The following is a 12,749-nucleotide window of genomic DNA, read 5'->3' as shown; positions in this document are numbered from 1 at the left end:
AGTGGGAAAATAAACCAGAGTTGTGCAGCATCACCACTATCAAACTGCCCCCCAGAGAGTCTCCTTTCTGACTGCTGATGCAAAGTGGCAGCACACGGTGAAGGCTCCGTATAAAACTACACATGTTGGTGAATCTGGGAACATTTATCAGCCCATTTCCTGACATAACTAATGATGCATTACTAAATGTCACAGATACATAATGTTGCATTACTAAATGTCACAGATAGATAATGTGAATGTCTCTAAAAATGAAATACTTTAACATATAACCAAAGCACATTATGTAAATGTTTAACTACTTCATATATCTTTATCTATTACTGGTTTCATGTGTTCATCCATGTCTGAATCAGATGTTACTGTCCTTGTTGCAGTTTCTGTCCACGGAGGTCTGATTCCTCAAAGCAGATCAAGTTCCTGGTGGATCTCCTGTCTCAAGCAGCAGACTGGGAGGAGCAGACAGGAGAGAAGACACTGAAGCTGGTATCATCAGTGTGTACTTACAGCACCTTTCCTTATCGCCATGGAGACAATTCTCAACAGAGTGATTTCCTGCTGGATCTGTACTCACATGTGAAGGGCTATGAGACTCAAACAGGAAGGAGTTTCCTTCCAGCATTACAGCCAGTTTACCAGTCAGCTCCTGCAGTCTGGTCCATAGTCCTCTCAGAGAGAAAGGCCTCCCTCCTCCTAGAAGTGCTGAAACTCCAACCAGAGAGGAAACCAGTAGAGCTGAAGGGCTGGTCAGATGAAGAGAGTGAAGTGAGGAGTTTCCTTCAGTGTCTGCCCTACATCTCACAGCTGAGGTGAGTCTGAACATGTGATGCTAGTTGTTATTGTCTTGTAGAAACATTTGACATATAAAACTTCGTGTTGGCAAATCTTGTAGCAGTATTGTTAGAGAGGGGTAAAGGTAAAGATTTTTTGGGGCGCCAGGCAGGTATTAACCCTGTAGAAAGGAAAAGAGTAGGATAGAGAGAGACCCACTACCAGACACACACACATCAGCAGAAGAGACTGTCTAGAGTGTAGCCTGTTAGCCAGATAGCCAGTGGAGAGAAAAGATAAGACTCACCATATAAAACACCCATCACAGCACAGGGGGAACCCCACCAATAATACCTCATACAATAATGATGGCAGAGCAATTTAACGGCAACTTCCTAGAAACAATTTACAAGAAAGAACCCATTCATCAACATGAGGGTTTGCAGTAATCTGTATTACCTCCCAGTGGAGGAGTGCAGAGGGTATGAATGGTGGGGGGTCATAGACAAACAAAGGCCTTAAAATGTCCACAATCTTCTGGGCCACATGTCATTAGTACCACATATATACAGTTCAAATAATAAGACACAATAAACTGTCAAGAAACCTCCCTTTAACTAAAATGTCAACCCTAATACGTCTGGCAGGGCAATGATAGTCCAGCCACGCTGAACCTCAAAGGGAAGAGCATTGAAAACAATAATAAAGTCTGCTGCTGTGTAAAGCACTAGAGAGAGAGAGAGAGAGAGAGAGAGGGAGAGAGAGAGAGGGGGATGAGAGAGAAGAGAGAGAGAGAGAGAGAGAGAGAGCGAGAGGGGGAGAGTGAGAGAGAGAGGGAGAGAGAGAGGGATGAGAGAGAGAGGGAGAGAGAGAGGGATGAGAGAGAGAGGGATGAGAGAGAGAGGGACGAGAGAGAGGGGGACGAGAGAGAGAGAGGGACGAGAGAGAGAGAGGGACGAGAGAGAGAGAGAGGGATGAGAGAAAGAGACGAGAGAGATAGGGGCTAGAGAGGGCCGAGAGAGAGAGAGAGAGAGAGAGGGACGAGAGAGAGAGAGGGACGAGAGAGAGAGAGAGGGACGAGAGAGAGGGACGAGAGAGATAGGGGCTAGAGAGGGCCGAGAGAGAGAGAGAGAGAGAGAGAGGGACGAGAGAGAGAAAGGGACGAGAGAGGGACGAGAGAGAGAGAGAGGGACGAGAGAGAGGGGGGAGAGAGGGGAGAGAGGAGATGGAAGGGAGAGAAGAGAGAGAGTTGGGAGAGAGGAGAGGGAAGAGAGTGAGAGAGGGACGAGAGACGAGAGGGACGAGAGAGAGAGGGACGAGAGAGAGAGAGAGGGACGAGAGAGAGAGAGGGACGAGAGGGAGAGAGAGGGAGGGAGAGTGAGGGACGAAAGAGAGGGACGAGAGAGAGAGAGAGACAGACGAGAGGGACGAGAGACGAGAGGGACGAGAGAGAGAGAGGGACGAGAGAGAGAGAGAGGGACGAGAGAGAGAGAGGGACGAGAGAGAGAGAGGGATGAGAGAGAGAGAGAGAGGGACGAGAGAGGGAGTGAGGGACGAGAGAGATAGAGGGACGAGAGAGGGACGAGAGGGAGAGAGGGAGAGGGAGGGACGAGAGAGAGAGGGAGAGAGAGAGAGAGAGAGAGACAGACGAGAGGGACGAGAGACGAGAGGGACGAGAGAGAGAGGGACGAGAAAGAGAGGGACGAGAAAGAGAGAGAGGGGGACGAGAGAGAGAGGGACGAGAGACGAGAGGGACGAGAGATAGAGAGAGGGAGAGAGAGGGAGGGAGAGAGGAGGGAGAGACAAGAGAGGGAGAGAGGGAGAGAGGGATGAGAGAGAGAGGGATGAGAGAGAGGGATGAGAGAGAGCGGGACGAGAGAGAGAGGGACGAGAGAGCGAGAGAGGGATGAGAGAGAGAGAGAGGGACGAGAGAGAGAGAGGGACGAGAGAGGGGCGAGAGAGAGAGAGGGTCGAGAGAGAGAGAGAGAGGGACGAGAGAGAGCGAGAGAGAGAGAGGGACGAGAGAGAGAGAGAGAGAAAGTTAGAGGGAAGAGAGAGAGTGAGAGGGAAGAGAGAGAGAGAGGGAAGAGCGAGAGAGCGAGGGAGAGTGCGAGTGAGAGAGAGAGCGAGGGAGAGTGAGTGAGAGAGAGAGAGTGAGAGCGAGAGAGAGTGAGAGGGAAGAGAGAGAGAGAGCGAGAGGGAAGAGAGAGAGAGCGAGAGGGAAGAGAGAGAGAGAGAGTGAGAGGGAAGAGAGAGAGAGTGAAGGAAGAGACAGAGAGAGAAAGTTAGAGGGAAGAGAGAGAGAGAGAGCGAGAGGGAAGAGAGAGAGAGAGAGCGAGAAGAGAGAGAGAGAGCGAGAAGAGAGAGAGAGAGCGAGAGGGAAGAGAGCTAGAGGGAAGAGAGAGAGAGAGAGAGTGAGGTAAGAGAGAGAGAAAGTTAGAGGGAAGAGAGAGAGAGTGAGGTAAGAGAAAGAGAAAGTTAGAGAGAGAGAGTGAGTGAGAGGGAAGAGAGAGAGAGAGAGAGAGAGAGAGAGAGAGAGGGAGTGAGAGTGAGAGGGAAGAGAGAGAGAGAGCGAGAGGGAAGAGAGAGAGAGAGAGAGAGAGGGAGAGTGAGGTAAAAGAGAGAGAGAGAGAGGGAGAGTGAGGTAAGAGAGAGAGAGAGAGAGGGAGAGTGAGGTAAGAGAGAGAGAGAGGGAGAGTGAGGTAAGAGAGAGAGAGAGGGAGAGGGAGGTAAGAGAGAGACAGAGAGGGAGAGTGAGGTAAGAGAGAGACAGAGAGGGAGAGTGAGGTAAGAGAGAGAGAGAATGGGAGAGTGAGGTAAGAGAGAGAGAGAGAGAGAGAGAGAGAGAGAGAGAGAGAGAGAGAGAGAGAGAGAGAGAGAGAGAGAGAGAGAGAGAGAGAGAGAGAGAGAGAGAGAGAGAGAGAGAGAGAGAGAGAGAGAGAGAGAGAGAGAGAGAGAGAGAGAAAATAAACCAGAGTTGTGCAGCATCACCACTATCAAACTGCCCCCAGAGAGCCTCCTTTCTGACTGCTGATGCAAAGTGGCAGCACACAGTGAACGCTCCGTATAAAACTACACATGTTGGTGAATCTGGGAACATTTATCAGCCCATTTCCTGACATAACTAATGTTGCATTACTAAATGTCACAGATACATAATGTTGCATTACTAAATGTCACAGATAGATAATGTTGCATTACTAAATGTCACAGATACATAATGTTGCATTACTAAATGTCACAGATACATAATGTTGCATTACTAAATGTCACAGATACATAATGTTGCATTACTAAATGTCACAGATAGATAATGTTGCATTACTAAATGTCACAGATACATAATGTTGCATTACTAAATGTCACAGATAGATAATGTTGCATTACTAAATGTCACAGATAGATAATGTTGCATTACTAAATGTCACAGATAGATAATGTTGCATTACTAAATGTCACAGATAGATAATGTTGCATTACTAAATGTCACAGATAGATAATGTTGCATTACTAAATGTCACAGATAGATAATGATGCATTACTAAATGTCACAGATACATAATGTTGCATTACTAAATGTCACAGATAGATAATGTTGCATTACTAAATGTCACAGATAGATAATGTTGCATTACTAAATGTCACAGATAGATAATGATGCATTACTAAATGTCACAGATAGATAATGATGCATTACTAAATGTCACAGATAGATAATGATGCATTACTAAATGTCACAGATAGATAATGTGAACGTCTCAAATTAAATACTTTAACATATAACCGAAGCACATTATGTAAATGTTTAACTACTTCATATATCTTTATCTATGACTGGTTTCATGTGTTCATCCATGTCTGAATCAGCTGTTACTGTCCTTGTTGCAGTTTCTGTCCACGGAGGTCTGATTCCTCAAAGCAGATCAAGTTCCTGGTGGATCTCCTGTCTCAAGCAGCAGAGTGGGAGGAGCAGACAGGAGAGAAGACACTGAAGCTGGTATCATCAGTGTGGACTTACAGCACTTTCCCCTTCTGTGAATGGGATGATGATGTTGAGGAATATCAATGTGATTTCCTGCTGGATCTGTACTCACATGTGAAGGACTATGAGACTCAAACAGGCAGGAGTTTCCTTCCAGCATTACAGCCAGTTTACCAGTCAGCTCCTGCAGTCTGGTCCATAGACCTCTCAGAGAGAAAGGCCTCCCTCCTCCTAGAAGTGCTGAAACTCCAACCAGAGAAGAAACCAGTAGAGCTGAAGGACTGGTCAGATGAAGAGAGTGAAGTGAGGAGTTTCCTTCAGTGTCTTCCCTACATCTCACAGCTGAGGTGAGTGAGTTTCTCTGAGATGTGTCATATTGTACCAGCTATTTATCTGGTTTATAAAACATCTGTTTATCCCTCCGTTAGTCTGTTTTTGCCATTCTGACATGTAAACATTATTATGTGTCTGTGGTTGATTCCTCTGCATTACTTATCCAGAGAATCCAGGATAACTTGTCTGTCTTCTCATTCAGGTTGTGTGTTGGTTATGGTGAAGAGAAGGCCTGGACAATTCTGTCTAAACTCAGTGTTGCTGCAGCTGAGTTTGATACAGAGACAGGAGAGAATATCTTAAAGACATTATCCTCCATGTGCAGATACACAGATGGTGAAGATGATGATGATGATGGTGATGATCCATTTAGAGAGAGTAATTTCCTGCTGGATCTGTACTCACATGTGAAGGACTATGAGACTCAAACAGGCAGGAGGGTCCTTCCAGCATTACAGCCAGTTTACCAGTCAGCTCCTGCAGTCTGGTCCATAGACCTCTCAGAGAGAAAGGCCTCCCTCCTCCTAGAAGTGCTGAAACTCCAACCAGAGAAGAAACCAGTAGAGCTGAAGGACTGGTCAGATGAAGAGAGTGAAGTGAGGAGTTTCCTTCAGTGTCTTCCCTACATCTCACAGCTGAGGTGAGTGAGTTTCTCTGAGATGTGTCATATTGTACCAGCTATTTATCTGGTTTATAAAACATCTGTTTATCCCTCCGTTAGTCTGTTTTTGCCATTCTGACATGTAAACATTATTATGTGTCTGTGGTTGATTCCTCTGCATTACTTATCCAGAGAATCCAGGATAACTTGTCTGTCTTCTCATTCAGGTTGTGTGTTGGTTATGGTGAAGAGAAGGCCTGGACAATTCTGTCTAAACTCAGTGTTGCTGCAGCTGAGTTTGATACAGAGACAGGAGAGAATATCTTAAAGACATTATCCTCCATGTGCAGATACACAGATGGTGAAGATGATGATGATGATGGTGATGATCCATTTAGAGAGAGTCATTTCCTGCTGGATCTGTACTCACATGTGAAGGACTATGAGACTCAAACAGGCAGGAGTGTCCTTCCAGCATTACAGCCTTTTTACCAGTCAGCTCCTGCAGTCTGGTCCATAGACCTCTCAGAGAGAAAGGCCTCTCTCCTCCTAGAAGTGCTGAAACTCCAACCAGAGAAGAAACCAGTAGAGCTGAAGGGCTGGTCAGATGAAGAGAGTGAAGTGAGGACTTTCCTTCAGTGTCTTCCCTACATCTCACAGCTGAGGTGAGTCTGAACATGTGGTGGTGGTTAGTGATTATGTGATGCTAGTAACATTTATACTAAGATTTCAAATGTTACTAAATGTCATACATTTTATTTTTTTATTCATATATCTTTCAAAACATAACAAATGTTGCTGTTGTGTTAGTAACACTGATATTATGGAGTTTAGTCACGTTAATTTATCTTAATTATGTGATGCTAGACATTTGTCTTTTAGAAATCTTGTGGATTTTATCTTTAAGAATCTAAACGTTTATATTCAGAATATCTAATCTATGAAAACCAAATGTCTTGTATATTATGTAACTTTCTCTGTGACATGGTATCATATTTCCATATGACAGGCAGGTATTCATGTACAGTGAGGTCAAAGTATTGGGACATGGACACATTTGTTATTTTGTCTCTGTACACTTTGGCATGATTCACTGACTGAGGTTAAAGGTCAGACTGTCAGCTTTAATGTCAGGGCAATTTCACAGTTTAGAAAGTGCTGGAGTACAGAGCCAAAACAACATAAAATGTGTCACTGACATGTGTCACCCCATACTTTTGGACGTCACTGTCTCCTAAATGTCTGATTTGATGTTCCCCATGTTTTGCTGTTTCAGCTGTGGTGATGACAGGTTCTTCCAGACTGTGTGTGAATCCATCCCTGTGAGGTCCAGAGAGGAGGACCAGCAGTTGGCCTCTCTCCTCCAGGCCTTGGGCTCCACCCTGTCACTGGGAGGAGTGTTACCCAGGAAAACCTGCAGGTCTGTGGGGAGAGTCCTGGGTCTCTGTGCCTCCAGAGTGGACCTCACTCTCACCCCCAGCAAGATCTCTCTCCAAGGAGCCGCACTTCTTTTGAGACATGAGTCAAAGCTCCACAAGCTCAGGTATGTTCAGGAAGACAGCTTTTACAGGTCTATTGAATAGTTGATTCTCCTACTGAGTATTTATCTGACGAGGTTTCTCTGTTTCAAGTGACTTGCGTTTTGTCTTTTCATTCCAGGCTGAGTGTGGGTGTGGCAGTGAAACTGTCCAGACTGGTTAGGAGGACAGGGAGAGGTGCTACTCCACTGACTGTCCCAGAACTCTCCCTGGTCCTAAAGAGCAGCCAGACACCAGAGAGAGTGTTATCCAGGGCTCTGAGTAATGTGGCGTCCCTGCTGAGACTCTGGAGGGTTCAGTGTCTGGACCTGACTGACTTCTGCATCCAGGGTCACTCTCTCATCACACTGCTGTGTCACCAGGGACCTCTCTCTCTTAGGTCAGTCTGAAGCTGATGTTTTTTAAAAAGTAGAAATAGTAACGTCATTCATGTGTTTTCCTTCATATTTCTGACTGCCTGTATGTTCTAACCTCCTAGACTGAATTCAGACACTCTGCAGCAGCTGGCTGTAGTTGTCTATGAAGCTCAGGACAAGGACTTGACTCAGTGGTTCCTGGAGAAGGTTGGTGGAGACCTGACCTCCTGCAGGCTGGACTGGGAAGTGCTTCTCTCTCTGCTGCAGCATTCAACCCACAACATCACTGTGGACCTCAGGAAGAACCGGCTCCTAGAGAAGAACAGCTCAGATCTTCTCCCCTTTCTGGGAAGGGTTACTCTCAAGAGGTGGTTGAACTTCTTTCTCTGTTCAGACTTTCTAGAAATAATAAAATAACTATTTGTATCCAGTGACATGTTGTTCTGAGTTTTCCTCTGTAATATCATTAGGGTTTTATTCAAGAGGTGGGAGATCTTGATTCAATATTTATAGTCTTTAATTATTAATGTTCTATCCAGTCAGTTGTTACTATGTGAGTTATCCTTTATAAAACCTTGACATAACCACAACAATCCATTCTCCATGTTTGTTCAGGTCCAGTTCCAGCTTTGTAAAGTCCTCCATCAGACAGATCTATGACAGCAGAGACAGTGACTGTGTGTCCAGTTTGTTGAGGTCTTCAGACCATTGGATCAACCTGAACAGCAGAGAGCTGGACAGAGTGGACTGTACTGCTCTGTGTTTTACCCTGCAGCACAGCCACCAAGTCAAAGTCAACCTGCTGTGGACCTCCATACCACCGGGGGAGATAGAGAGCATCCTGCCTCTTCTGGACAGAGTCTCCCAACTCAGGTTTAGTTGGCACTCGTTGACCCTGCTAGAATGGATATAACTATGAGGCTTTCCACTTCCTGATTGATTTAACCTCTAACCCTAACCTTAGTGTAATGTACTAACCTTAACCTCAGCTAGGGGCGGAATTGAAGGGGAACTCCTGGGAGTTGACCTGACTAACAGAGTTGTAGTGTGCTTATCAGTGTTTTAAGTGTTTTAATGTGTGATGGTGTGTAAATAAGTCTCTCTCTGTCTCTCTGTAGTGTTGACAGGAGGTTACTGCTGAGTTTCCTCCAGTGCTGTGCTGCCTCTCAGTTCCAGCAGGGGGCACCATCATCACCACCAACAGCAGTATGGCTGCTCAGGTCTCTGCAACACAGGCTGGACTTGTCCTGCTCCTCCTCTGTGGACCTGTCAGCTCAGGACCAGGGGGAGGCTCTGTGTCTGACCACTGACCATTGCAAGGCCATCCACTCTGTTCTGAAGCAGAACCAACACGGCACCCCGCTGGTTCAGAACCAGGTCCAGCTCATCCTAAGAGACTGTGAGGTGGAGGACAGAGCACTGAGGGAGCTGCTTCCCATCCTGAATATTGTCAAGCTGAGGTTAGACACACAAAGGCAAACATTTGACCAACTAATTTATCAGTAGGAGTTAAACCTACTCTGTGTCATAATGTTGACTCTCCTTCTTGTCCTCTCAGTCCCAGCAAAGCTCTGCTACTTCAGCTGCTGGACCTTGTGTGTGAGGGGATTGAAGAGGGGCTGCTGAGGCACGCAGAGTCCCTATGCAGAGCCCTGGATGGGGAGCTGGACCTCAGTGAGACCAGGCTGGACCAGAAGGCCTGTGGATCTCTGGCCCTGGTTCTGGAACACTCAGAGGGTCTGTCAGAACTGGACCTCAGCCACTGTCAACTCACAGACGACCAGCTACAGCCCCTGATCACACACCTGCATAAAGTACAAGTCCTGGAGTGAGTGGCTTTCACTGTGTGTGTGTGTGTGTGTGTGTGTGTGTGTGTGTGTGTGTGTGTGTGTGTGTGTGTGTGTGTGTGTGTGTGTGTGTGTGTGTGTGTGTGTGTGTGTGTGTGTGTGTGTGTGTGAGACACTAGATGACAAATGTCTGATCACTCGTTCTCTCTCTCTCTATCTCTCTGTCTCTATCTCTCCATCTCTCCATCTCTCCATCTCTCCATCTCTCCATCTCTGTCTCTCTATCTCTCTTTTTCTGTCCATATCTCCATCTCTGTCTCTCTATCTCTCTTTTTCTGTCCATCTCTCCATCTCTGTCTCTCTATCTCCATCTCTGTCTCTCTATCTCTCTTTTTCTGTCCATCTCTCCATCTCTGTCTCTCTCTCTTTTTCTGTCCATCTCTCCATCTCTGTCTCTCTCTCTCTCTGTCTCTCCATCTCTGTCTCTCTCTCTCCATCTCTGTCTCTCTCTCTCCATCTCTGTCTCTCTATCTCTCCATCTCTGTCTCTCTCTCTCCATCTCTGTCTCTCTATCTCTCCATCTCTGTCTCTCTATCTCTCCATCTCTGTCTCTCTCTCTCCATCTCTGTCTCTCTCTCTCCATCTCTGTCTCTCTCTCTCCATCTCTGTCTCTCTATCTCTCTTTTTCTGTCCATCTCTCCATCTCTCTCTCTCTATCTCTCTTTTTCTGTCCATCTCTCCATCTCTCTCTCTCTATCTCTTTTTCTGTCCATATCTCTGTCTCTTTCTCTCTATCTCTCTTTTTCTGTCCATCTCTCCATCTCTGTCTCTCCATCTCTCCATCTCTGTCTCTCCATCTCTCCATCTCTCCATCTCTGTCTCTCCATCTCTCCATCTCTGTCTCTCTGTCTCTCCATCTCTGTCTCTCCGTCTCTGTCTCTCCGTCTCTCCATCTCTGTCTCTCCATCTCTGTCTCTCCGTCTCTCTATCTCTCTTTCTCTCTCTCTCTCTCTTTTTCTGTCCATCTCTCCATCTCTCTCTCTATCTCTCTTTTTCTGTCCATCTCTCCATCTCTGTCTCTTTCTCTCTCTCTCTTTTTCTGTCCATCTCTCCATCTCTGTCTCTCCATGTCTCCATCTCTGTCTCTCCATCTCTCCATCTCTCCATCTCTGTCTCTCCATCTCTCCATCTCTGTCTCTCCATCTCTCCATCTCTGTCTCTCCATCTCTGTCTCTCCGTCTCTCTATCTCTCTTTTCTGTCCATCTCCCCGTCTCTCTCTCTCTCTCTCCCCGTCTCTCCCCGTCTCTCCCCGTCTCTCTCTCTCTCTCTCTCTCTCTCAGCCTGAGCCACAATGACATCAATGATGCTCTGACTGACAGAATTCTCCAACTGGTCTCTACCAACACTTCAATACACACCGTACGGTAAGGGTGTGTGTGATGGTGAGCAGAGCATGTGTGTCTGAGATCATATGGGTGAGTCTGTTTCTGGGGGCAACTGTTGGAGGATGGAGATTTGTTGTCTAATGATGTAATAATGATTCATAATAATCATGTTCTATAGACTCTTCAACAACAGAATCCAGGACAGAAGACCCTTCCTGACAGACAAGAGGTTTGACATCTGGTGAAACAACAGCAGGTCTTAGTCCAGGAAGAGAAGGCTGAATCCAGGACAGAAGACCCTTCCTGACAGACAAGAGGTTTGACATCTGGTGAAGATAATGCTGTATAATGACAGGATAATGTGGTCAATGTAGAAGATCTGGTGATGATAATGTTGTATAATGAGTCAATGTAGAAGGCTGGTTTGATATCTGGTGATGATAATGTTGTATAATGACAGGATAATGTGGTCAATGTAGAAGGCTGGTTTGAGATCTGGTGAAGATAATGTTGTATAATGACAGGATAATGTGGAACATAAACTGATGGAACATTTTAATACAAAAGACACACAACAAACTGGTTGTTCCAGCTGTAACAGTCCGATCATGTATAAACTACAGTCAACAGACTCATTAAACAGATTCAGTGGTGCTGGCTACTAGTACCGGTACCCCTGGTATATTGTCTCCACATTGACTCTGTACCGGTACCCCCGGTATATTGTCTCCACATTGACTCTTTACCGTAACACCCTGTATATAGCCTCCACATTGACTCTGTACCGGTCCCCCCTGTATATAGCCTCCACATTGACTCTGTACCGGTCCCCCCTGTATATAGCCTCCACATTGACTCTGTACCAGTACCCCCTGTATATAGCCTCCACATTGACTCTGTACCAGTACCCCCTGTATATAGCCTCCACATTGACTCTGTACCGGTCCCCCCTGTATATAGCCTCCACATTGACTCTGTACCGGTCCCCCCTGTATATAGCCTCCACATTGACTCTGTACCAGTACCCCCTGTATATAGCCTCCACATTGACTCTGTACCGGTCCCCCCTGTATATAGCCTCCACATTGACTCTGTACCGGTACCCCCGGTATATTGTCTCCACATTGACTCTTTACCGTAACACCCTGTATATAGCCTCCACATTGACTCTGTACCGGTCCCCCCTGTATATAGCCTCCACATTGACTCTGTACCGGTCCCCCCTGTATATAGCCTCCACATTGACTCTGTACCAGTACCCCCTGTATATAGCCTCCACATTGACTCTGTACCAGTACCCCCTGTATATAGCCTCCACATTGACTCTGTACCGGTCCCCCCTGTATATAGCCTCCACATTGACTCTGTACCGGTCCCCCCTGTATATAGCCTCCACATTGACTCTGTACCAGTACCCCCTGTATATAGCCTCCACATTGACTCTGTACCGGTCCCCCCTGTATATAGCCTCCACATTGACTCTGTACCGGTCCCCCCTGTATATAGCCTCGCTGTTGTTATTTACTGATGCTCTTTAATCATTTGTTAATCTTTTCTCTTACTTTTATTGTGGTATTTTCTTAAAACTGCATTGTTGGTTAAGTGCTTGTAAGTACACCTGTTCTATTCATCATTTCACTGTAAGGTTCTACACCTGTATTCATGTGACTAATAAAGTTTGATTTGATTATCAGTTGATGATGTCTTTCTTTCCTTTTGTTTCCATAACAACCAGGCGTTGGAAATTAGCTCAGGCTAGAAACACTACAGCACATCTCACGACTGTTAAATGTGTTGGTACTCGTCTATTTCTAAATAAAACAAAACATTAAAACGTTTTAAGTCTTCCTTTTCTGATATCAAAACAGAAAAACCTCCCAAATGTTTACATTTTTTTGACTGTGTAAATAATTTATGAATATTTTGTTTTTTGTGTTTTTCATAAATGTCCCATGAGGCACATACATGATTGGTGTTTGTCACTGTGTTTTCTCT

The 12,749-nt window shown here is 45.8% G+C and overlaps 2 protein-coding genes across 5 annotated transcripts in view; both read left to right on the top strand.

The window, feature by feature from the left end:
- Window positions 1-11,089, top strand: part of LOC110513232 (uncharacterized) — a 137,992-nt gene extending 126,903 nt beyond the window's left edge. For both annotated transcript variants that reach the window (XR_016488710.1, XR_016488709.1), the window contains one exon: window positions 10,984-11,089. The gene's annotated coding sequence lies outside the window, so the exon portion shown is untranslated. The remainder of the gene's footprint in view (window positions 1-10,983) is intronic.
- LOC110510945 (uncharacterized) overlaps window positions 1-12,450 on the top strand; it is a 43,369-nt gene extending 30,919 nt beyond the window's left edge. For 2 of the 3 annotated variants that reach the window (XM_090209773.1, XM_090209772.1), the window contains 12 exons: window positions 378-809; window positions 4,660-5,100; window positions 5,289-5,726; window positions 5,915-6,352; window positions 6,964-7,230; window positions 7,347-7,604; window positions 7,704-7,949; window positions 8,197-8,454; window positions 8,700-9,041; window positions 9,140-9,409; window positions 10,710-10,793; window positions 10,933-12,450. In XM_090209773.1, the coding sequence (XP_090065899.1) occupies window positions 378-809; window positions 4,660-5,100; window positions 5,289-5,726; window positions 5,915-6,352; window positions 6,964-7,230; window positions 7,347-7,604; window positions 7,704-7,949; window positions 8,197-8,454; window positions 8,700-9,041; window positions 9,140-9,409; window positions 10,710-10,793; window positions 10,933-10,999 (3,541 nt within the window). In that variant the 3' untranslated portion in view covers window positions 11,000-12,450. Of the gene's footprint in view, window positions 1-377; window positions 810-4,659; window positions 5,101-5,288; window positions 5,727-5,914; window positions 6,353-6,963; window positions 7,231-7,346; window positions 7,605-7,703; window positions 7,950-8,196; window positions 8,455-8,699; window positions 9,042-9,139; window positions 9,410-10,709; window positions 10,794-10,932 lie in introns of those variants that run through there. The other variant, XR_016488708.1, reaches the window with a different exon arrangement.
- The last annotated feature ends 299 nt before the right edge of the window (window positions 12,451-12,749 follow it).

This window comes from Oncorhynchus mykiss, chromosome 19, assembly GCF_057628025.1.
Source record: "Oncorhynchus mykiss isolate SJ-2025 chromosome 19, ASM5762802v1, whole genome shotgun sequence".
NCBI classification, from domain to species: Eukaryota; Metazoa; Chordata; class Actinopteri; order Salmoniformes; family Salmonidae; genus Oncorhynchus; species Oncorhynchus mykiss.
The sequence above is the reverse complement of the archived record's forward strand: the minus strand, read 5'-3'. Positions and strand labels throughout refer to the sequence as shown.